The sequence below is a fragment of the Rhinoraja longicauda genome, chromosome 4 (genome assembly GCF_053455715.1).
Source record: "Rhinoraja longicauda isolate Sanriku21f chromosome 4, sRhiLon1.1, whole genome shotgun sequence".
Taxonomy (NCBI): domain Eukaryota; kingdom Metazoa; phylum Chordata; class Chondrichthyes; order Rajiformes; family Arhynchobatidae; genus Rhinoraja; species Rhinoraja longicauda.
The window spans coordinates 45,109,871-45,136,059 of NC_135956.1; the positions used below are offsets into that span (position 1 = coordinate 45,109,871).

Consider the following 26,189-nt stretch of genomic DNA (forward strand, 5'->3'; position numbering starts at 1 on the left):
AACCTGATTTTCCCAGTCTACCTGCATATTGAAATCCCCCATAACCACAGTGGCATTACTTTTGTTACATGCCAGTATTAATTCCTGCTGCAACTTACACCCTATATCCGGGCTATTGTTTGGGGGACTGTAGATAACTCCCATTAGTGTCTTCTTACCATTACAATTCCTCATCTCTATCCACAGTGACTCTACTTTGTCAGTCCCTATGTCACCCCTCGCAAGGGACTGAATTTCATCCCACACCAACAGAGCTACCCCACCTCCTCTGCCCACCTGCCTGTCCTTTCTATAGGACGTATAACCTTGAATATTCCGTTCCCAGACCTGATCCTCCTCCAGCCACGTCTTTGTAATCCCCACAATGTCATATCTACCAATCTCTAACTGTGCCTCAAGCTCATCCACTTTACTTCTTATACTTCGCATTCAACATAGTACTTTTAATCCTTTGCTCATCTCACCTTTTCACATCGATTTCCCCCCCACTATTTAGTTTAAAACCACCCATGTAGCAGTAGCAAACTTCCCTGCCAGAATGCTGGTCCCCCGCCTGTTAAAGTCCAACCTGTCCCTTTTGTACAATTCACCCTTACCCCAAAACAGATCCCAGTGGTCTAAGAATCTAAATCCCCACCCCCTGCACCAGCTCTTCAGCCACACATCCAGATCCCCTATCTCCCTGTTCCTGTCCTCACCAGCACGAGGAACTGGAAGCAAACTGGAGATAACCACCCTGGAGGTCCTGCTTCTCAGCCTTCTTCCAGGCTCTCTAAAGTCACGCTGCAGAATATCTTTCCTCTTCTTCCCGACGTCGTTTGTGCCAACATGCACTACCACTTCCGGCTGCTCCCCTTCACCCTTGTGGATGCTCTGCACTCGGTCCTGGATCCTGGCACCAGAGAGGCAACACACCATCCTTGAATCCCGTTTGTTGCCGTAGAAACACCTGTCTGTACCTCTCACGACTACCACGGCTCTGCCTGACGTCGGTCTCTTCAGCTTTGTCGCAGCGCTACGTTTTGCCTCGTAGACTTGTCTGCCGCACAGACTGGCAGTGTCTTCTGTCCCAACAGCTTCCAAGAGGGTGAACCTGTTTAAGAGATACAACCCCCAGGATCTCTTGTACTCCAAACTTCCTTCCCTTCCTCACCATCACCCACCTTTTCTCTTCGGTACCTTCGTAACAATCTCGCTGAAGGTCTTGTCCAGGAATGTCTCATTTTCTCGGATGATCCTGAGGTCATCCAGTTGGCTCTCCAGTTCCCCAACACTGTCCTTCAGGAGCTGAACCTGGACACACTTCCCACATTTGTAGCGGCCAGAGGCATCAACGGTGTCCCTGACCTCCCACATCCTGCCAACATCACACTGATTCAGCTTACCTGTCATTTCCTTCTTGTGTCTCACCCTCTCCAACTTGTGGCGTGGCCTCCTCCCTCAAGACTCGCACGCCAAAGACTCGCACTTCCCTCGACAAGGCTACTCCCTGACAGGCCACTCCCCTAGAGCAAGACTTGCTTATGTTAGCTGTTAAATTGACTAATTAGCTTACTTTCCAATTCGCTGATTTAATTGCTCAGTCAATCCCCACACTCACTCCTTCAGCTGCCGCTCCTCTGATGAACTTGAAGGTATGTGTTGCAGGCTGGCCCCGACCGGTTTTTAAAAACCCCGCTCCTATAAAAAAAACTCTGAAAACTCAGATTACCTGCTCAGCCAATCTCCGCACTCCTTCAGCTGCAGCTCCTCTGACCAACTTATATGCCTTGTTAACCTATGACTCTTATTATACCCGTAGAATCTCTTGGGATTTTCCTTTATCTTGCCTGCCAGAACTATTGGGAAGTACCTTGTCTTGCACTGGAAATTTTGAAGCTACCCTCAAAAGATTATAATGGTGGTGGCTATCAATTTGGATTGGAATGGAGATCATAAGATAGTGATCATCTTTAGTTATCAAGGGAACTGATAAATAGATCAGCCACGATTGGACCGGGGAAACGTGTTTGAGAGGTTGAGTGACCTTATCCTTTACAACCAACTGGATACTCTTTTCTGGACACTGTCTCATTCTCATTATATTCTGTCCATATTGGGTTGGGTTGGTGGACATGATAGATTCATTGCACCATTTTCAAAAATGGCAGAGAAGTCTTCCCTGGTGTTTTGGGTAGTATTTGTACTTCAACATCACCAGAAATTGATTATCTTGTTGCTATTCTCGCACTGTGCTATGGAGGATTTCCCTATGCTGTACTTGTCTAATTATAGCTGTGACTAAGCTTCAATTATGTTTAATTGGGCTGTAAAATGCTGAAATATCATGCTCATATCATTTTTTAAATGTTAAATACCTCAAACTGTAGTGAATTTGAGTGTCAATTCTACGACCAACTGCCTCCCCAATACATGCTGACATTAGTACTAGAATAATAAAACTTTCAGTTATGATAAGGTTTATTATTTTACCACTAACACATTGCTGCCAGCAGAGGGGGCTGTGGGATCACAACAGTAAAACATTAGTGAATTAGGGTTTTTGTGTAGTAAGGCATCCAGTTCAATGTTAGACTTGGCCTTGAAAAATTAGTTTAATTGATTTAGTTTAAGTTACTGGAAATGGAAGCTGTGATACCTCACTGAAGCAATCTTGGTCATGAATGGACAGGGTAAGTAACCGTGTACATTCCAATCTAATGTGTTTGGAGGATTGAGGGCGAAGAGAGCATTGGGGTAAATTTTCATGCTTTATTGGTTTTGCCTTGATGTGATGATAATGATCTCTTTGATTTATTCAATGGCATGTAGTTATCACTTGCATTTATTGTCTAAACTTTATTGCTTCTGAACTGAGGAGCTTGCTATGTCATACCATTGGAGAGTTCAGAGTAAACCCCATCTGGCATGTGGGCCAAAGCATGTGAGAAAGCAATTTCCTCCCCAGGAGGACATTAATGAACCTCAGAGGTTTATACCGTTACTAATATTAGTTTCTAATTCTGGATTTAATTTCTTGAATTTAATTTCTCCAACTGTCACTGGTGTGATTCAGATTTGTCACTGTTGAAGGGTTTTGGCTTCTGAATTCAAGTATCCAGTATCTTCATCATAATATTGTGGTACACAAGTCCTCAAATCCTTCCCTGCAGGTTCTGCCAGCAGCAATGACTTCCTAATACATAATGTGCTTCTCATTATCTTAAAGCTTCATTCAACGTTTATTTAGAAATCTTAAACTAAGACCTATGCATTGCTTTCTTATGTGCAATTATCATATGAACTAAAATGTGAAAAGATCTGGCCACAAGGTGCCTTAACCACCATGGAAATGCTGACTTTACTATTTTTTAACAGACTAACCTTAAAATGTTGTCAATTTTCCTTTTTTCTTCAATAAAAAAAAACCCACTTGAGAAACCTTAAAATTGGGAAGGTTTGTGTAGAGGTACATACTTTTGTATTTTTTACAAGTGATGAGGACCATTTCTTTTATTAGCCCAAGAGCTTCTTGATTGCCCTAATGTGAGAGTTTCTAAAATGAGTTAAGTTTGCAGCTGCTTCCATTGGAATGACGGTCTGGTAGCCTTGGTAAACGTTATGATAGTTTGATAAGATAAATGAGTTGAATTCTACTATCTTGGGTTATCCCAAAGTGCTTAATGGTCAGGTTAATGCTTGTTGCCCTAATACTCAGCCATGATTGAATAGCGGAGTAGATTGATGGGCCGAATGGCCTGCTCCTGTGATAGGAGCAGAATTCTGCCATTTGGCCCATTAAGTCTACTGTGCCATTCAATCATGGCTGATCTATCTCTCCCTCTTAACCCTATTTTCCTGCCTTCTCCCCAAAACCCCTGGCACCTGTACTAATCAAGAATCTATTTATCTCTGCCTTAAAAGTATCCATTGACTTTGCCTTCACAGCCTTCTGTGTCACGGATTCCACAGATTCAACACCCTCTGATTAAAGAAATTTCTTCTTGTCTCCTTTCTAAAGGAAAGTCCTTTAATTCTGAAGTTATGACCTCGAGTCCTAGACTCTCCCACTAGTGGAAACATCCTCTCCACATCCACTCCATCCAAGCCTTTCACTGTTCTGTAAGTTTCAATGAGGTCCCCCCCCCTCATTCTTCTAATCCCCAGCGAGTGCAGGACCAGTGCCATCAAATACTATCACTTTTAACCTTATGACCTGACTGTAGGAAGGAACACCTGATTTGTGCACATTCATTCCCTCTACTCGGGATGCACTGATTGCACGTCTACAAAATATACTGCAGCTCCTTGATAAGGCTGCTCGGATTTTACCTCCCAAATCCATGCCCTCCACACGAAGGACAGCAGTTGCATGAGAATGCCACCGTCTACAGGTTCCCCTCTGAGAGGAATCTTTTTTCGGAATGGGAAACATGTTGCCACTCCATCATTGCTGGCTCTGAATCATGGAACTTGTTTTGCATCAGCACTGTGGAGAACCTTCAACGGAAGGATTTAAGCACTTTGGGAAGGTGGTTTACCACCATTCTCTTGAAAGCAGTGGAGGTAGACAAAAATTGCTGGCCTTGCTAATAATGACCAGAATTAATAGATTAGGAAAACTCTCCCAAACGGCAATGTAATAATGACTGACAATATATGTTTTAAAAAGATAATGTTGATTGAGGGCTGAATGTTGGCCAGTACTCCAGGGATGATGTTTCTGTTCTCCTTCAAAGTGTTCGTCTGAGAGGACACAATGGATCTGAATCTTGTTTTAGCTTTTTATCTGTATCATGGCACCTTATATGGTGCATGCTCCCAAGTGGCACACTGAGTGAAATGGCTCTTGAACTGACAGCTTTCGTACAATTTTTAAGATTGATGGTTTGAATAGCTTTTAATGCAGAAGGTTATTAAGGCAGAATACACAGACATTGCCTACTGTGAGGAGCTGTGAAAGCTGAATCCATGAAGACCCATTTATCTAGCAGCATTCAGGCACTTCATTCAGCTTGAAGATAGACACAAAAAGCTGGAATAACTCAGTGTGATAGGTAGCATCTCTGGAGAGAAGGAATGGGTTCTTCTTACACACTTCATTCAGCTCAATGGGTCCATGCTCCACAGCAGCCTTCTCCCTGCCCCTCCTCATCCTATCCTTAATCTTTCAGCCTCTTTCTCATTGTGGGCTCCATGCCATCACCAACTTATCCTCAATTTCCTTTTGGGTTGTCCTGTGCTAGCCCAAGTAGATAAAGATTTGGCAGAGAAACTAAATACTTTTTGTCTGTCTTCCATAGAAGAAAGTATAAAAAACATTCCAGATGGACTGGAGGTCCAAGAGACTAGTGCAAATGAGAAAGTAAAGAAAGTAGTATCAGTGAAGTTCAGAACAACTAGAAAGGTTAATCAGCCTGATGACTGATGAATTGCAAGGAGATGATGATCAACATTCCAGAGGTTTTATGGTGGTGGCCATGAGGATAGTTGATGCTCTGGTTATCACTATGCAACTTTTTATAGATTCTGGACTGGTTCTTGCAGATTAGATTATTGCAATTATAACCTCAATATTTAAGGAAGGGTGGAGAAAACTGGGAACTTCTGATCTGTTAGCTTGAGAGCCATTTAGAACTGAGATGAGGAAAAACTTATTCAGTCAGAGAGTTGTAAATCTGTGGAACTCTCTGCCTCAGAAGGCAGTGGAGGCCAATTCTCTGAATGCATTCAAGAGAGAGCTAGATAGAGCTCTTAAGGATAGCGGAGTCGGGGTATGGGGAGAAGGCAGGAACGGGGTACTGATTGAGAATGATCAGCCATGATCACATTGAATGGTGGTGCTGGCCCAAAGGGCCGAATGGTCTACTCCTGCACCTATTGGCTATTGACATTGGTCATTGGAATTTATAATATGTGGCATATTTAGATTTTCAGAAGATGCCACAAAAGGTGGGAGACAAGGTTAGAACACATGGAATTATGAGCAATATACTGCCGTTCATTGAGAATTTGCTAGCAAATAAAAAACAAAGTGGGGGGATAAATGGATTCCTCTCGGGTTGGCAGATCGGCTGGGATTGGTGCTTGGCCCCAGCTCTTCATAGTCTGTACCGAAGATAGACACAAGGCTGGAGTAAATCAGCGGGACAGGCAACAACTTTGGAGAGAATGAGTGGGTGATGTTTCGGGTCGAGATCCTTCTCCAGGCTTTATCGTCTATATCAGCAAGTTGGCTGAGGGTATCAAAAGCTACATTGTTAAGTTTCCAAGAGATACAAGTGAGTTAGATTTAGCTCTTGGGGCTAAAGGAATTAAGGGATATGGGGAAAAAGCAGGAACTAGGAACTGATTTTAGATCAGCCATGACCATATTGGAAAGTGGTTGGTGCTGGCTCGAAGGGCTGAATGGCCTACTCCTGCACCTATTTTTCTATGTTTCCATATAAAATCAAGTGGGGAAAGTGAATAGAGATGAACATACAAAAAGGCTTCATGGGGCTTAAAGGCATTCTTGTGGGAAACAGCTTGGCAGATGTATCACAATATGGAAAAAAGCTTGAGCTCGTGCACTTTGACAAAAGAACACAAATATGGAGTATCTTTTTAGTGCAAAAGATTGGGAAATATTCAGAGATTTGGTTATTCTTGTGCACAAGTTACTGAAAGGTAACATGCAGGTGCAACAAGCATTTAAGAAGGTAAATGGTGTTTTGACCTTTATTGAATGAGGATTTGAGTACATGTGTAAAGATGTCCTGACACAATTATTTAGGGTCTTGTTGAGATCAGAAATGAAGTGTGCATGTTCTTATGTTGGCTATTGTGGAATAATTTTAAATATGTATTTGTAAATTTTACTTTTTAATGTCGAGTATTTCCATTCATGTTAATATTGTTTAAACTGCATTTTGCAGCACGCCTTGTTGGCTTTGAAATTTATCCTGGCATTTACTATCTCTGACACACCCAGTGATATCCGCATCAAAGTGGCCAGGATGGAATTTGAGTCTATGGAGGCACTCAAGCGAAAGGTAAGGAAGGAGTTTGGCTGAGATAGTTAATAATCAATTAGATTTAAGATGTTACAGCATATTTTCACCATGAATTTCTATTGCATATATGTTTGGCATAAGTAGAGGCTTTATTTTCCTTTTCCTGCACAGTCTTCTACCATGGCAGTGGCAAACTTGACCACTTATCCAGGTGAAGTATGGACTTTGAGCTTTTACTGAGTGCTGAAGGAGTTAGTAGATTAGCTAATTTCTTGGTTAAATGCAAAAATGTTTTTATTGTGAAGAGACTATGCATTTTATTAAGACTTTTTAAAATCTCAATGGCTTTGTTTTCTGGACAGTTGGCCATATTCTTCAAGTACAGTCAGAATAATAAGATGGGAAATGTGATTTCTGAAGTGATTCATAATAGAAATGAGATAAACTCTTGTATTGCATTGGCCAGTTCAGTGCAGACAGCTCCAGTGAAGACTGCCACCAGAAGGGCAGGTAGTCTCTCGGTTAAAGCATCGACTGGAAGTCAACATACTCTGCAGTTTGGACAGTAGAAGCCCTTCTGTATGTTGATGTTGCTTGTGATTTTTGAGTTTATGAAGTCACTATTCTCCATACTTTGTGATGAGAATGCATGCAGATCATTGACCTTTGAAATATGGCTTGCTTACATTTAGAAAAATCAACATTTATTCATGTAGCATTCAAGTTTGCTACATAAAAGTATTTGCTGAGGGTAATGGCTGGCAGTCGTTCTTTCTGATTTCATGATTTCATTTTCTGAAAAAGCTAGCAGAAATGAACTATCCAATTTTTTTTAAAGTATAAATAGGAGGAAGCTAACAGTGGAGTGTTGTTCTCAGGAGAGCTGGAACTGCTCGTTGGTTCTTGGGAGAAATTGTTCACTAAATGCCTACTTATCAACTACCCAGCAGAAAACCTTTTGACTGAAATAGTTGAGTGCAGGCTGGCTTAAATTAATTTATGGATAAGAATTAAAAGGTATAGGGAGACACAAAGAATGAAAGGCTCAGAATGATTCGCAATCAGAAACTTTAAGACTTTCAACATAATGAGATGCTGCTTAAGTGGAAATTGTAATTATTTATGTGCAAAGTTGTACTGAATCAATATTATTTTGTTTCTCATGGATTCCCCTTACCAGCCTTCTACCCTCCCTGGACCTTTTTATTTCCAACTGCTGGAGCGACATCAACTGTCTTGACTTCTCCACTCTCCTGGCCCACTCCAGTCTCGCCCGCTCTAATTGCACAGGCCTCCATTCACACAGCAACAATCCCCACGTTGTTATCAAATTGGGAGGGAGGTGCCATTGTTGTTTGGCAGGTTGACCACTACCATGCTGAGGCCAGGTGCCAAATCTCAGGCACCCCTTCAAACCTACCCCATGACTGTGACCCCACAGACGAACACCAGGCCATCATCTCCCAGATCATTACTGATCTCATCACCTCTGGCGACTCCCCTCCACAGCCTCCAACTGTATAGTTCCCCACTCCCACACTTCTATCTCCTTCCCAAAATGCACAAACACAACTGCCCTGGCATACACATTATTTCTGCCCCACAGAACTCGTCTCCAAATACTGTGATTTCATACTATCACCCCATTCCCAGTCCCTTCTGACCTACATCAGAGATGCCTTGCATGTCCTTCAACTCTTTAACTCTCAGTTCCCCTGGCTCTATTGACATCGTTACCTTGGGAACTCCTGGCCCTTTACACTCCCCCCCCCCCTCCCCTCCCCACCAGGAACATCTTGAGGTCTTCCGGTTCTTTGAACAAAGAATTGGTTTCTTTCTACTAACACACTACATCTGTCTACCAAAACCTATCCTCGCCCTCAACAACTTTTCTTTTGCCTCCTCATTTTCTTCAAGTTAAATATGTGTCTATGGGCACTCGCATGGGCCTGCCTTTTTGTTGGTTACGTTGGTCTTTATTCCATAGGTACACTGGCATAATTCCCCAACTCTTTCTCTGCTACATTGACAACTGCACCGGGGCTGCCTGCTGCGCTCATAGAGAACTCATTGATTTCAGTAGCTTTAACACTAGCTTCCACCCTGCCGTCAAATTCACTTGGATTATCTCGGATACCTCTCTTCCCTTTCTTGAGCTCAGTCTGTTCCCTGTGAAGGAGACAATCAACAGACGTCTACTACAAAGCCACCAACCCCTACAGTTTACACCTCCCAGCTTGACTCTCACAAAGACAATATTCCGTACTCTTAATTTCTGTTTCTGCCGTGTCTGCTCCCGAGGAAAGCGTCAGCTTTCCGTTCTAGGACATCCAAGATGTAAACGTTGTTTCCCCTTGCTGTCTTATCTGGATTCCTCACTTGCGTCTCCTCCGTGTCCTGTAGTTCTCCTCTTACTACTTCTCCCCCCAGGTGGAACAAGGATAGAGTTCCTCTGGTCCTTGCCTTTTATACCACGCATTCCACACATCATTCTCTCAACATTTCTCCCACCTTCAACGTGCTCCCACCACCAGTCATATCTTTCCATCTGCACCCCTTTTCCACCTTCTGGGGAGACCACTCCCTTTGCAACTTCTTGGTACACTCAGCCCTTCCCATCCAAACTACCCCATCCCCAGGTATTTTCCCCTGCAATCGCAAGAGATGTGGCACCTATCCCTATACCTCCTCCCTCATATCCACCCCGGAACCCCCATCTGTGTCTCTCCGTATTCACCTATTCATGTTATCCAGAGATTATGCCTGACCTGCAGTTACTCCTGAACTTTGTCTTTTAAATTTTTTTTAACCATAATAGATAATTGTGTAAAATATGTTAATAAATGAATGGGGTCAGGCTGTGTGTCCTGCTGCAGGGTGTAGGCGATTGTAAATAAATCAAAGCTGCATGCCACATGTGATATTTATAGTAGGTGGGTCTTAATTAGTATTAAGCACTTTTGTATATTCTTACAAACTATCAGAAGCTCTTCTGTTCATTGTAAGTGGATTTTGAGGAATATTTGCTCTGTCAGGATGCTAGCAGATTTGTTGTGTTTCTCAGTGATTGGAGAATATGAGTGATAGTGATCTAAGTTGGGAAAAAATTTACAGAAAGGAATACTGAAATTATGCTGGATGATTATAAACATCCAACTCGTTACTGCATTATGGAATTCTGCGTTCCTTGGCCATTCAAGCCTTGAATGTGGCTGTAATTCCAAACCAACATAGTTGACTCAAAACTTGGAGAAAGGCAATGTGGTGGTCTGACCCATGACATATCTATGCAGTGAATTTACCATCTTATAGAAACCATATTCTAAACAGATTTTTTTTTAAACTGTTAGATTTAATGAGGATATCGTATTATAATGACCTAAAAACAATCCATAATTAGTAGACTTGCATTTTGAAATTGGCACCCTTATTTCCCAGAACCACAACCTGCAAGACAAGCAATGTTTGGGGTAGGAGTTATTTCACAAAACGAAACTATTCAATATTCCTGCACATTACCCAGCGCCTCCAAATGCTTCTCAGTAATGCAGCTGCGTTGTAGGTTATGAAACTGGGCCAAACCAACAGAGGCAATGAGATTAATGGAGCACACAATCGGGCCACCTTATATGGGAAGGAGTGAAATCGATCTTGCACAGGCAAGGATGTTTTATAACTAAAGTTTTAAAATTTACTTGCAACATTGCACTTCTGTTTTAAATTTAAGTTTAATAGAATTGAATAAACAAAATTTGAAGTTATTCAGTGCCTATTACAACTTCACGCCTGAAAGTATTTTGCATGCAGTTAAGCACTTTTTTAAAGTCTTGTCACCATGGTAATGGAGAGAATGCAGCAATTAATCTGTGTGCAGCAGACTCTTGCATACAGCAAAGCACCAATGTGTTGGCTGAAGTATTTTTGGTTATGACAAGAATAACTACTTGTCTTCAAAACTCTGCCTTGTACATTTTTCATCTACATTAAAACAGAAAGCATGATCATGGTTTAATATCTATAATTTAAAATATCTGTGACAGTGCAGTGCTCTCTTAATACATACTGGAGTGTCAGGCTGGATTCTGTTATGAAAACAAACATGGAACTTGTGTCAGTTGGACAGGCCGAATTTTAAGTTATTACTGTGTGTAAACAGATCAAGGTTATGAACAAGAAATAAGAATACAAAATTGAGTCCAATGTTAGTTTATCGAAGATTGATTGCAGGGTTAGGCTCAAGGAGCCAATTGAATGACTCCTGCTCTTATTTCCACCATTGGGAAGTGTTGGGATAGGGGTTCTTGGTCCTGAGGTATGACTGGGATTTTTTGTAGCACTGGTGGGCTGTGGTAGCGTTATTCTTAGTGGATTGAGAAACTGGTCAGCAGTGGTATAGTGTTGGTCAGAATACAGGTTTCACACCCATCTGAGATAGGAGATACAAGATACTTTTTTTTTAATGCAACAGACTTGAAAGCAATACACAGCACAGGCATTATTTCCTAAATTAGAAATTGGATGAATCTTAAATCTTCAGCATATATTATTGGAGCATTTATTGTATTAGTGTTGGTAAAAATAAATGAACATTTTAGACCAGAGTTCAACAATCATGTATATGAGTACTAATTAGCCATTCATTCTCAATTATATCCTGTAATCTTTCCCTCTAAATCCACTACCATGATGCTTTCCTCAATGTTCAGATTTTATTTTACCTGCTGTATGTCATTGCTTCTCTTCTGATCTACTAATTTACACCTTGTGCTATGCAGCGTTTTAGTTGTGTTTAGCAACTTTGTACTGAAAGAAGGGTAGAGGTATGAATACTGGGTTTTGTGGCAATAATGGGCTCAGGTCATTAGTTCATTTACTCAAATCTTCTCCATATACTTCAGAGGTTTAGGATACAATAGGGCAGTGAAAGATGCTGCAAACATGCAAGTCTTTGGTCTCAATGGATTTTATTTTGCATCCCATAAGCATAGATTGCTTTACTGTCTCATCCATTTTTCTCATCTCCACCTTCAGATACCTTTAATGTTTAAAATCTTACTGTCAGACTTGATTATATTCAACAACCAATAATCTATAAACCTTTGCACAGTATCACAAAGATTTAAAGTCTTTCAAAATGCCTCCACATCTTGGTCCCAGAAGGCAGACCTCTTATCCTCAGTGATTCCTAATTTTAGAATCTCTGGGTTGAGGAAACAGCCTCTTGGCATCCAGCTTGTCAACAGTAGAAACAAGGAACTGCAGATGCTGGTTTACACAAAATGGCACAAAGTGCAGGAGTAACTCAACAGGCCAGGCAGCATCTTGGAGAACATGGATAAGTGACATTTTGGGTTGGGACTCTTCAGACTAATTGTGGGTGGTGGAGGATATGGAGTGAAATTTTGCAGAGATGGAACACCAGTTCTACTGTGTTTCCTCCAAGATCTACTTACTTTTGGGTTGTAAGACAATGCAAGAGGTATTCTTGCCATACTTAAGGCAGGCACCACCAAATTTTGTGACTTTAATAATCTAATATTTGTTCCCACAGCAAATAAAGGAAGCTGATGAATCAATGGAAATGGAAGAACAACTTGATGAAACGAAAAAAACATGGGAAGGAAAGAAAAAATTATGAAGAGATCTGTGATTGGCCTTGAGTGGATTAAGCCATATACAAAGATTAAAAGTTGTAATAGATGTGAAAATGTATTTAGCAGGAAAATATCAGCATGGTGTTAAATGTATCCCATTAATATAGTCTTGCATGAATCATTGTGATTTTGCATGAGGATAATTCAAGTTGTATGGCACAGAACAAAGCATATACCAGAACAGGGTGGAGAAATATTTGAAAATTTGAGGGTGACATTTGAACTACATCATCTACCTGAGCATAATTTTGACATAGCTGGAGTAATTCTGTCACTGGTATTGTGCCACAGTTGAATTATAACGTGTGTATAAAAGTTGCTGTCTCTAACTATGTAAGAAGTTTGGGTTTAAGAAAAATCCATGTACAAATACAATAAATGAGACTGCGCCTCTCACCCTATAACTTTTCTCAAATTGTGCATGAAGCAATTACATTCTGCCTCCAAATTGTTCAGCACGATAGGTTGTTTGCCATAATTAAATCTGCATATTAAACTGTTAACAACTTTGACAATTTCCTAATGCAGATGTGAATGTAGACCTTGAAGTTACCCATGCACTCTTTCATTTGAGTAGCTTGAGCTGGTTCTGCTTCAGTTCTGTATTGAGGTGGCTATGGTGGAATCCCTATAATTGTGATAGGGATTCTTAAGACATTTCTTTACAAAAAATGAAGAACATTTTATCACTTATCACTTGAAGTTCAGACGTAGAAACTAAGTTACTTACCCAAAGGAAAAAAATGGATACTAAAAAAGTTAAAATGGAAAGCGGTGATAACATTTCATTTTCAGCTGGATCAAAGGGAGTCTTGTACAGGGGAAAAAAACTGCAGATGCTGGTTTAAATCTAAGGTAGACACAAAATGCTGGAGTAACTCAGCGGGTCTGGCAGCATCTCAGGAGAGAAGGAATGGGTGACGTTTCGGGAAGACGGGTCTCAACCTGAAACATCACCCATTCCTTCTCTCCTGAGATGCTGCCTGACCCACTGACTTACTCCAGCATTTTGTGTCGAGCTTCAAAGGGAGTCTTGTATAGTCTTAGCTTGAGGACAAATGGGACACATAGCTTGCAGGTCTTTACCTTCCTAACTCTACCAAATGTCAACAGCTTTTAACCTAATGTACAGATTTGAAACTTAAGTAAAATGGTATACGAGAACTAATGTTTTACATGAATAACGTGCCTTCAATTCAACTTCTTTAGATCATTCAGTTATACAATTAGAATGTAGCAACGATCATCTCCCATTCAAGCTGACTAGTTATATCATGTTCTGGTTCCACTGCACTTATTTTGCTGAAGATACCAGTCTCAAATTTTCAGTTTTTAATCACCAGTAAGATGACAAAAGATGCAAGGCATGCACCAGCAACATTAATGAAAAATTAACTCGATTGGAGAAGATAAATGCAGTTTAGTCTTAAATGGATGTGGTTGAGATTTAAGGTGCAAATTCCAAAACTTGGGGCAGGGTAGTTGAAGACTTTCTAGATGTCTATGGAGGCCTGATAAATGATTCTTTAATGCCATTGATCTTGTAGTTAATAACTAAAAAAGGTTGTATGTAGAATAGAGGCCAGGGAACATTTTTTAATTAAGCATAACATTTTAAAATTGCCAGGGTGAGTACAAACTCGAGCACAGGCTGATTGGAAGAAATTTGGATACAATTATCAGAGTTTTGGATGAACTGAAGTTTTCATTTATGGTAACAGCAAATATGATTAAGCATGCTCCATGTCTGCCTTAGCAGAATCTAGGTGAAATATACAATCTTTAAATTATTGTAAGAATCAGTTTCCTGAAGGATTGATTTGAATGCCTTGCAAAAATAGTGAGTCGAGCCTCCATTTAAAAGAGCACTTGCATTTTTGGTACATAAAACTTTGACAAGTTTCTCCTGCTGTATCAGTTCATCAAGGGATAGCAACAGTTAAGATAGACCCTACAAAACAGTCATGGTGTACTGATATCTAATAACACCATACCCCCCCCTCTGGCAATATGATTTTAAGAACAGGTAGGAGAGAAATAAAGTGCAGAGGTTGCTTTTTAAAGTTCCTAGTTTATTTATGGTAATGCCATTTTGAGTTTGGAAGACTAATGGCACAGGACAGATGTGCAAATCACTCAGACCTGAGATTACAGATACTGGCACCTTGAGCAAAAAACAAACTGCTGGAGGAACTCAGTAGTCATGCAGTGTCTGAAGGAAAAAATGACAGACAATGGTTTGGACTTTGTTCAGATTATTCTGATGGTTATATAATCTACAAATTGAGAGGGAGAAGGGAAAATCGGAAGTGTCAGTATTACAGTATAGCAAAGGGAATTCATGAGGCAGGAGCTGGCCAGATTTGAATGGAAGGAGACCCTAGCAGGGAAGACAGTGGAACAGCAATGGCAGGTATTCCTGGGAATAATGCAGAAGTTGCAGGATCAATTCATCCAAAAGAGGAGGAAAGATTCTAAGGGGAGTAAGAGGCACCCGTGGCTGACAAGGGAAGTCAAGGACAGCATAAAAATAAGAGAATAAGTATAACATAGCAAAGAGCGGGAAACCAGAGGATTGGGACTCTTTTAAAGAGCAACAGAAGATAACTAAAAAGGCAATATGGGGAGAAAAGATGAGGTATGAAGGTAAGCTGGCCAATAATATAAAGGAGGATAGTAAAAGCTGCTTTAGGTGTGTGAAGAAGAAAAAAATAGTTAAGGCAAATGTGGGTCCCTTGAAGACAGAAGCAGGGGAATTTATTACGGGGAACAAGGAAATGGCAAACGAGTTGAACCGGTACTTTGGAACTGTCTTCACTAAGGAAGATACAAACAATCTCCCAAATGTTCCAGTGGCAAGAGATCTTAGGGTGATGGAGGAACTGAAGGAAATTCATATTAGGCAGGAAATGGTGTTGGGTAGACTGATGGGACTGAAGGCTGATAAATCCCCAGGGCCTGATGGTCTGCATCCCAGGATACTTAAGGAGGTGGCTCTAGAAATCATGGACGCATTGGTGAGCATTTTCCAATGTTCTATAGATTCAGGATCAGTCCTGTGGATTGGAGGGTAGCTAATGTTATCCCACGTTTTAAGAAAGGAGGGAGAGAGAAAACAGGAAATTATAGACCAGTTAGTCTGACATCAGTGGTGGGGAAGATGCTGGAGTCAAATATAAAAGACGAAATTGCGGAGCATTTGGATAGCAGTAACAGGATCGTTCCGAGTCAGCATGGATTCACGAAGGGGAAATCATGCTTGACTAATCTACTGGAATATTTTGAGGATGTAACTAGGAAAATGGACAGGAGAAAGCCAGTGGATGTGGTGTACCTTGACTTTCAGAAAGCCTTCGACAAGGTCCCACATAGGAGATTACTGTGCAAAATTAGAGCACATGGTATTGGGGGTAGGGTACTGACATGGATAGAAAATTGATTGGCAGACAAAGCAAAGTGGGGATAAATGGGTCCCTTTCAGAATGGCAGGCAGTGACTAGTGGGGTACCGCAAGACTCAGTGCTGGGACTGCAGCTATTTACAATATACATTAATGACTTGGATGAAGAGATTAAAAGTAACATTAGCAAATTTGCAGATGACACAAAGCTGGGGGAACTGAGGAAGATGCTATGAGATTGCAGGGTGACTTGGACAGGCTGAGTGGGCGGATGCATGGCAGATGCAGTTTAATGTGGATAAGTGTGAGGTTCTCCACTTTGGTGGTAAGAATAGGAAGGCAGATTATTATCTGAATGGTGTCAAGTTAGGAAAAGGGGACGTACAACAAGATCTTGGTGTCCTAGTGCATCAGTTACTGAAAGGAAGCATGCAGGTACAGAAGGCAATGAAGGAAGCCAATGGAATATTGGCCTTCATAACAAGAGTTGAGTAGAGTATAGGAGCAAAGAGGTCCTTCTGCAGTTGTATAGGGCCCTAGTGAGACCGTACCTGGAGTACTGTGTGCAGTTTGTCTCCAAATTTGAGGAAGGATATTCTTGCTATTGAGGGCGTGCAGCGTAGGTTTACTAGGTTAATTCCCGGAAATGGCGGGACTGTCGTATGTTGAAAGACTGGAGCGGCTATGCTTGTACACACTGGAATTTAGAAGGATGAGAGAGGATCTTATCGAAACATAAGATTATTAAGGGGTTGGACAAGTTAGAGGCAGGAAACATGTTCCCAATGTTGGGGGAGTCCAGAACCAGGGGCCACAGTTTAAGAATAAGGTGTAGGCCATTTAGTACCGAGATGAGGAAAAACTTTTTCAGTCAGAGAGTTGTAAATCTGTGGAATTCTCTGCCTCAGAAGGCAGTGAAGGCCAATTCTCTGATTGCATTCAAGAGAGAGCTAGATAGTGCTCTTAAGGATAGTGGAGTTAGGGAGTATGGGGAGAAGGCAGGAACGGCATACTGATTGAGAATGATCAGCCATAATCACATTGAATGGCGGTGCTGGCTCAAAGGGCTGAATGGCCTACTCCTGCACCTATTGTCTAATTGTCTAAATAATTTCCACAATTCCCTGCCACTACCTCCTGCCAAAAAAATTGGGGATGTTTTCATAAGTACCCCAGGGTAGCAACAAAGGAACTAGTCTGACCTTTTGTGATGAGACAGTGCAGGAAGGAGATAGTGTAAGCAATGTTAGATCAAGAGTTCATCGACTGCATGAGGTGGGGTGGTCCGCATCAATGGTGCTAACGTAGATGGTCGAGTGTGCCTAGGAGCAAATATAACTCAATTTGCATCATGTTGGTTTGGCAATTCATCGGTCTAGGACCCCAAGAAATTCCATAGAGTTGTGGATGCAACCCAGTCAATCACGCAAAATAATCTCCCCACTGACTCCATCTGCAATTCACGCTGCCTTTGGAAAGCAACAAACATAATCAAGGATTGCTCATACCCTGATCATTCCCTCTTCTACACCAGACTCGGGGACAGCTGCTTCCCGTATCGGACTATTGAACTGACCTCTTGTATACTAGGGATGAATTCCCAATCTCTAATCTACCTTGTTGCAGCCCCTGTACTTCTTATTCCACTTATGTAACACTATATTATACACTGTTTATTTTTCTCTTTGTATTACCAACTGTATTTGTGTATGCTTTGTTTTGCACTCTATTCAGGCTTATGCAAGTACAATCAAAAGTTTTCACTGTACCTCAGAACCCATGATTATAATTAAACAATATCAATTGTTATCAGAGAGATAACAATGACCTTAAACTATCAAGAAAAGATGGTAGTTTAGGGTTTGTTGGCATCTACACATGTAAGAGTCAATCCCAAAATGAGCTCAGCTTTCTACTTCAAATAATTTAACATATTTAATGGTTTGATAGTCACAACTGACTAGAAATCAGCCACTATTTTATTACACATGAAATTACCATTTTGAAGACAGGTTGGCCATGGGATGCCACATTTTGAGACTGTTACATTATTTGGTCCAATAACATTCATAAGTAGTGGTTACTCTTTCCTTTCATTGCACCAAACGATGCAGCACAACATACAACACGTTACTGGTCATTCACTTTGGGACAACTCCATATAGAATACAGACAGTTAAACAGTGGGTGTTTCCACCGACATTAATCTAGTTCAATCTGACAACTGTACACCACTGTAATTCTCCAGTACTGTGTATACACAAATTTACAGTTCTTGAACAAATACACACGGTAGGAGTTCTAAAAGGTGCCATCACAAGGCTATACATAAAATATAAACAAAACTATTTACAATAATCCAAAAGCAACTGCATCTACACAATTGCTATGAATTCCGTTCACTATTTGTTATTTCCCACAATGAAAATCAAATCATTAAAAACTGGAATGCCAATATACTTTAAGAACAACTTGAAATACCCCCAACCCACCCAATTTCTCCTGCAACTTTAATTTGGAACATACATATACTGCCAAATAAATGGATGGAAAGCGACTGCCAGTGCCATTCAGATCTATATTTCAAGGAAGCTTTTCAACGTTAGAGATGATAAACACTCCCTATTTACAGTAGCATAGCTGATTTACCTATGGAATAGGAAAGGTTTAATTTTTTTCATAAACTACAGTTTAATAGAAACCATTCACAAACCATTTTTAATAAAAGACAAGTTCCCATTATAGGTCAACATTGAAAATCTCTCCTCTGAAGCATTAATGTGATTTTATTTGCTTCAGTGGAGGACCCTTCAATAGCAGGAAGGGAGCTATTTCAAATCTCACACTGCAGGTCAAACGCAGTAAGTACTTCACATTTAAATCATAGCTACTCTAACATTGTCCTTCCAACAAATTACATCTTATTGGCCTGCAAGAGACAATGCAATTTTGCTTTATTTCCAATCACTACACCATGGCCTATCCCACAGACTGACAGAACAAATAGATCCAAACATATACACAGATGAAGAGACAAGCTAGCCTAAGTGCAGGGCTTTCTCACTAAAGGGGCAACATTGTGTCATGGACACTAATAACCAGAAAACTTAGTTCAACCTAACTCCGTCCAATTATAGCACCTTACAATTCTTGCTCAAGTTTGCCTTATCCTGAGTTTAAGTCAATATAGACTAACCCGCCCTAAAGTGAGTTCTCTGCAATCAACAAATTAAGACTCTCCATTATTTATTTTAGAGAGCATTTCACCAGGCTTGGAATATTGAAATGTTTTCACAAGAGCTGCAATATTTCATTTATTGCTTTGGTTCTTTTATGTCATGTACACTAGAGTATGTAATTAAACCTAATACTCTTTGATCAAATGGTTTAAACCATATAGATATACTCTATCCTTTCATGTGCACACAAAGAGCTACAAAGTGAACAATTTACTTAACTGCATTTAGCTCCATTAACAACATACAGCCGAAAGGCTGATGCTAAACTCCCAAGAAATTAAAAATCTGCCCCAATCATGTTTTTCTTGTTGGAAAATTAAAGCAGCAGCGAGTAGCATGCACAAAGACCATGCATTGTCAAGATATTGAGCAAACCAATTCAAACATTGCAATAAATAATTCAGGAAGTCCATTTACAAAGCTCAAGACTAAAATAATTTCACTTTGCCAAGGAAGTCAAAGTGTAACCAGCAAGAATAACAGTTAAATCAAGTTTAAACATATTTAAATAACTTGACAGCAGCTGGTTTGACTGGAGGTACACAACAGCCCATCCTTAGGATTCCGTTGAATGTTCACAGAGAAAGTTTTCTCACAAAGAGGTAGCTGTAGAACATTATTCTTCAAGTTCATGTTGTTCTCTTTTGACATTTCAAGCACATTCAGCAGGTCAGCCATTTGGTCAGAATAGGACTTGCTATTGGTCAAGGGAGAGGTTCGTTCTATAACATTGCTCGAGGTGATGCACATTTTCCAGGCTGATTTCTCACGTATTCGAATCCCAGATGTTGGTTCAATTATGTATCTACTGTTGCCACCCTGTAATTGGGAACTAAGACATAGGCTCATCAGTTTCAGGTTCTCTACCAAATCCTCTGCCACTTTGGGTGACTGGGAAGAATGTCCTTGGGTTACACAATTGCGAGTTCTTGTTCCTGTGCTGTTGGTGCTCCCACTGGGATCATTGGAAGGACTACTACCACCTTTGTTGCCTTCACTTGGGCTGCTCTTGTCAACACCAGCATTCCCATCAGTTGATTTGCCTTGCCCACTTCCATCTCCTCCACTCCCTGGAGGCCCTTCACTGCTATCACGCCGGTGCCGGGAGTAAGTGAACCCACTGTCTTTGTCAAGAAGTCGGCGACTTTCCGAGTCATCATCACTGGTTTCTGAACTGCTACAACTTGATCCACGGCCTTGGCTTTTCCGTTTATGGTACCGTTTATTCACAGTACTTGGCGAAGCTATGTTCATCTTTAATCGACTAAGCTTGGGTGGTAGGTTATCATCCATGTCAAAATCATCATCAGACTCTCCTTCCTCAAATATTTGATTAAGAACAGGAGCACTCTTCCTCGTGGTAAGCCGGTTTGTTATGGAAGGCTTACGTCGCAAAACCACTGGAGTGGGAAGAGGAATTATACTTCTATCATCATCATCATCCTCTTCATCCTCTTCCACTCTGAATAGACACGTCCTATTGTTTGCAGCAGACTTTCCAGATGTTCCAATTGTTGACGACTCTTCTTTCTTCGCAGGCTCACCAGCTTTCATTCGGTGCCCATTAATGGTGGATTCCACAGTGCGGGATGAGGAACAGACTCCAGTAATTGACATAGGATGGATAATGGACGATGTTATGTCTTCAATATCTTTGGCCACTTCAATTTTTGTAGGCCAGGACTGCCTAATTTCGAAAACAAATAAGAGAAAAAAGGAAACAAAATCTTCAGTCACTTTCTTTAATTTCCTATGAGGCTTTATGGTAATAAATTTAAACTTGGGATTTATTAGTTAAACATTATTTCATACAATATATACATTATTTTATATTAAACATCCAGCCTACTTATTTCTTACAGCAAATCCATCAGCAATCTTATGTGCTAAAACACAATGTTATGCAGGTAATAAAGAAAATATGAACAACTGAATACTACATATACAATCCCCAAATTCAAAGGGACACTTAATGTTGGTATTCATGGTACAAATACACCTACTGAGACACAACAGTTGAAAATACCTTGAGGTCTCGTCCAGTTATCGTGTTTATCATGTTCGGAAAGATCAAAATTTAGATGTCAAAGAATCAAAAGCTCCCAGACCGATTATGCTATTTATAAAATTGTAAGAACCAGTCTCTTTGTATGATTAATTTAGGTGCGACTAACGCACCCAAACGGAAAGAAAACACTTTACACAATCAGGTGTGATGAGATTACCATTTAAAATCTTGATAAATACCATGACTGGAACCGATGACAATTATGATACTGTTGTCTCAGTTTCAGTGAACAGTTTGAATGTCTTTTAATGCACTGATATAAAGGGGTAATTCTTGAATTGATATTTTCACAAATACAAGTCATGAAAAAGCTACGGGATAAATCAGAAGGCGAAATAAGATGTGGCTATGGCTTGCACTGAATAAATTAAAACATGAAAATGAAAATACATAGAAGAACTGAAAAAAATATGATCATGCATTTACAAAATTTAAAGTAATCTTTCAGCCTAAACTAATACAAGACTGAATCAACTATTTTGGAGAAACAAGACGCAATGATATAGATTTTGAAATTTAGAGTATCTCATTATCACCTGCAAATTCAAATGGAATAGCTCAGAAACAAAACTTGCAGAGAAAAAGGTTCACCAGAATCTGGTCCTAAGGTCTTGTAGTCCTAGAATTCGATCAGTTTTATGTTCTTCTAGTCCGAGCCTGTCAATCTCTACCACAAACCTTTCTGGTCTCTGAAGCATACTCTACAGCATTCCATATTTAACAGTTCCTTTCATTTATCTCTTACATGTTATATCTTCTGAAAGGTTGTAAATCTTTGTGATCTTCCCAGATGCAAACTAAGTACAAAATGTTCTACTGTGAAATCTGTCTGTGGAAAAGAGCTTTAGATTGATTGGGAGCTTTGATAAATGCTCAATGTGCAAATCCCTGGGATCAAAATGCATGCATAGCATGTTATAAGAATGTCTCCAAGATCAAAAAAAGGAACCCATTTAGCCAAGGAAGGCCCACAACCACAACTACTTGCATTACTACTCCTCAGGTGAAAATTAACTACTCAACTTTCCTTCCCCCTGAACCTATAGTAGAAGGTACATTTAGCCCTTTGTAAAGAAGCTTCTTCATTTAAACTGGAAGAAAAATGCTGTTTCAAACACCTCTGCATCACATATGTAAGAAAGAACTGCAGATGCTGGTTTAAATTCATTCCTTCTCTCCAGAGATGCTGCCTGGCCCACTGAGTTACTCCAGCATTTCTGTCTACCTCTGCATAACATTTAGGTATCCTCGAAGTAAATGTTTCAGACTCCAAAACAGATACCTCTCTTGTAGACTCCAAAGGGAAGCAGTTTCACCAAGGAATTTTATCCTTCACATTCTCTGAAACTTTGCAGCAGTGTCCAATTTTTAAAAAACTGCATGTGACTACGTTGCAGGAAAAGTTACTACGTGTATGTGCATATGCCCACACCACAGAAAATATTAGATCTAGAAACATGAGGAATTTATATTTACATTAGAAATACACTTTGCCTCGAAGTTCAAAATATATATGTTAACCAACAAGTGCAGTCTATGTATCTATACCTGAACTGAGCTTTGATGTGGCTTGGACTGGAAGAACGGGTGACTTCTTTCTCCTGTTTCTCCTTTAAGGTCCTTTCAGCCAGCAAAAAGTAAGTGGCAGTGATATGATTGTATTTATTACTTTCCAGTGACCTAAAAGAACAAACAACTATTTAGAATAAGAAACATTTCCAGCATATCCTTTGAGAAACCCCTTTGTCACAAGTGACCACATTTCAAAAGTACTTAAACACCAATGTTTCACTTAAAAGAGTTTTGGTATGTCCTGAATATAAATAGATTTAATAAAAATGAATGCCCATTAACTTACAAATAAATTTGAGGTAGACTGCAAAATACTTTTTTTTTAAAATTCCTTCTCACAAATAAAAATAACTAAATCAAATATAGTTTGATATCTGGTCTGCAGGTAGAGATGTCTCACACCTTAGCAACCTGGGCTTGGATCGGACACTGGGGAGGCCTTTGGGTAAGACAAGCATCGGGGCCTGCTACCTCCTCCCTAGCATCATTCTGGCCAATATTAGTCACACTAGAACAAGATATTAGACCGGAAATCAAGACTTCTGTGCCAGAGGGACATGAGAGACTGTTGTGTACTCTGTTGCAGAAACATGGCTCACCTCCAATTCTCTGTACATGGGCACACCAGCCCAAGGATTTTTCCATCCACCACATTGACTGGACCATGGAGTCCGAAAAAAGGAAGAGGCAGCGGCATCTGCTTCTTATTAAACACTTCATGGTGTTTGGCATTGTCAATCATGTCCCAATCCTGCTCCTCCGGCCTGGAATGTCTGATGGTCAAATGCCGACCATTCTACCTTCTAAAGGAGTTCTCCACTCTCATCCTGACCACAGTCTACGTTTCTACTCAGGCAGACAACAAGCAGGCAGTTGAAGAATTGGGTACCGTGATCAACGGGCACAAAATGACATATTCCAGTTCCTTCCACTTCATCAATGGGGAATTCAACCATGCTAGCTTGAAAATGTATCTGCCAAACTAACATTAACAAATAACCATCAAAATCAGAAAACCGAACACATTAGTCACACTAGAACAAGATATTAGACCGGAAATCAAGACTTCTGTGCCAGAGGGACATGAGAGACTGTTGTGTACTCTGTTGCAGGAACATGGCTCACCTCCAATTCTCTGTACATGGGCACACCAGCCCAAGGAGGACGTGCAGCGTAGGTTCACTAGGTTAATTCCTGGAATGGCGGGACTGTCGTATGTTGAAAGGCTGGAGCGATTGGACTTGTATACACTGGAATTTAGAAGGATGAGGGGGGATCTTATTGAAACATATAAGATAATTAGGGGATTGGACACATTAGAGGCAGGAAACATGTTCCCAATGTTGGGGGAGTCCAGAACAAGGGGCCACAGTTTAAGAATAAGGGGTAGGCCATTTAGAACGGAGATGAGGAAGAACTTTTTCAGTCAGAGAGTGGTGAAGGTGTGGAATTCTCTGCCTCAGAAGGCAGTGGAGGCCAGTTCGTTGGATGCTTTCAAGAGAGAGCTGGAGAGAGCTCTTAAGGATAGCGGAGTGAGGGGGTATGGGGAGAAGGCAGGAACGGGGTACTGATTGATAGTGATCAGCCATGATCGCATTGAATGGCGGTGCTGGCTCGAAGGGCTGAATGGCCTACTCCTGCACCTATTGTCTATTGTCTATTCAACCATTGCTATACCACCATCATGAATGCCTATTGCTCCATCCTTCGCCTGCATGTTTGAAAATCTGACAACCTACTGAGCTTCTTCTAGCCTGCAGACAAGAGACAGAAGAGCACAGCATTGCTGAAGAGGACCACAAAGAGCTAGTCAAGGAGACGGGGGAGTGGTTTTAGGGCCACTTTGAGTCGGTGGACAGGGCCATGATCAACGATTCATCAGACAACCGAAATGAATAGGCCAATTGTCACTTCATAAAGAAATGTCTGGACGAGTAAGTGCCTACAAAAATATTCCTAGTCTTCCCCAACCATAGGTCCTAGAGGAACCAGGAGACTCAATAGACTCAGTGGGCTAATTCTGTGTGTCTAAGACTGGCAAGCCATCAGATAAGAAATCCAAGTATGAATTCCTGACGATGGCTAATCGACAATTATAAACTAATCTGGAATCACAGACGGACGCTCAACAGCTATTGCGGGTCTTCCACGCCATCACCTCCTACAAGGCTAAACAGAGTAGCACAAGTGGCAATGACATATCTCTTCCAGATGAGTTGAACACCTTCCATGCACACTTTGGAAGGGAAAACAATGACACACCTATGCGAGTTCGCAGCGTTCCTGCCAACTCCATGATCTCAGTCGCTGAGGCCGATGTCAGAGCATCCTTCAAAATGGTGAATTCACGAAAAGCATCCAGCACACCTGACAGAGAGCTAGAGTCCTGTGCAGATCAAATGGTATCAAGGAAATCATTAACCGCTCAGTGGTGTGCTTGGACGTTCTCAGCCACTACAAAAGGCATCAATTGTACAGGTGCCAAAAAAAATCTTGGAAACCTTTTCAAATTCCTGGATGTTAACATCTCAGATGACCTGCCCTGGGCCCAGCATAGAGATGCAATCACAAAGAAGGCTCACCAGCACCTCTACCTTCTTGGAGGTTTGGAGAGATTTGGTATGTCTCAGAATACTCAAACAAACTTTGATAGATATATTATAGAATGTATCCTGACTGGGTGCATCATGGCCTAGTTAGGCAATTCCAATGCACAGGAATGCAAAAAGCTGCAAAAAGTGGTGCATTCAGCACGGTCTATTACGGGCACCAACCTCCCCTCCATTGAAAACACATCTGTGAGGCTTGAATGAGTCTCCTATCATCAAGGATTCCCACCATTTGGGCCATGCCCTCTTCTCCTAGCTACAATAAGGCAGGAAGTTCAGAAGCTTTAAATCCCATACCACCTGGTTCAGAAACAACTACTTTCCTACAACTCTCAGGTTCTTGAAGCAACTTTGACAACCCTAACTTTATCTCGATAACGGAACATTAGGGCCCACATTTGCACTACTATGTATCAGGTTTTTTTCTTATGTTTTTTGCACTATGGTCTTGTTTTTTTTGCAGACTTATTTCCTTTAGTATATGTTCAATTTATATGTCATTTATTTATAATTTATTCTTGTGTGTTTATCTGGAGTCTATGTGCCTGTGATGTTGTTGCAAGATTTAATAGTACCTGTACCACACTATGCTTGTTAATATGACAATAAACTTGAACCTTAACCTTCAGTGCTGTGTGGAATTTGCTTGCTATCCCCATGATTGCATGGGTAT

General features: G+C 40.8%; 2 protein-coding genes across 7 annotated transcripts in view; one reads left to right on the plus strand and one right to left on the minus strand.

Moving 5' to 3' along the window:
* The window catches only part of ano10a (anoctamin 10a), a 47,870-nt gene extending 34,742 nt beyond the window's left edge, over positions 1-13,128 (plus strand). For 3 of the 4 annotated variants that reach the window (XM_078397646.1, XM_078397647.1, XM_078397648.1), the window contains exons 12-13: positions 6,897-7,013; positions 12,526-13,125. In XM_078397646.1, the coding sequence (XP_078253772.1) occupies positions 6,897-7,013; positions 12,526-12,612 (204 nt within the window). In that variant the 3' untranslated portion in view covers positions 12,613-13,125. Of the gene's footprint in view, positions 1-6,896; positions 7,014-12,525 lie in introns of all 4 variants that reach the window. The other variant, XM_078397649.1, reaches the window with a different exon arrangement.
* Positions 13,129-17,981: 4,853 nt separating this feature from the next.
* Positions 17,982-26,189, minus strand: part of snrka (SNF related kinase a) — a 32,134-nt gene continuing 23,926 nt past the window's right edge. For all 3 annotated transcript variants that reach the window (XM_078397650.1, XM_078397652.1, XM_078397653.1), the window contains exons 5-6: positions 22,884-23,015; positions 17,982-20,954 (exon numbers count right to left, since the gene is read on the minus strand). In XM_078397650.1, coding sequence (XP_078253776.1) covers positions 19,772-20,954; positions 22,884-23,015 — 1,315 coding nt within the window. In that variant the 3' untranslated portion in view covers positions 17,982-19,771. The remainder of the gene's footprint in view (positions 20,955-22,883; positions 23,016-26,189) is intronic.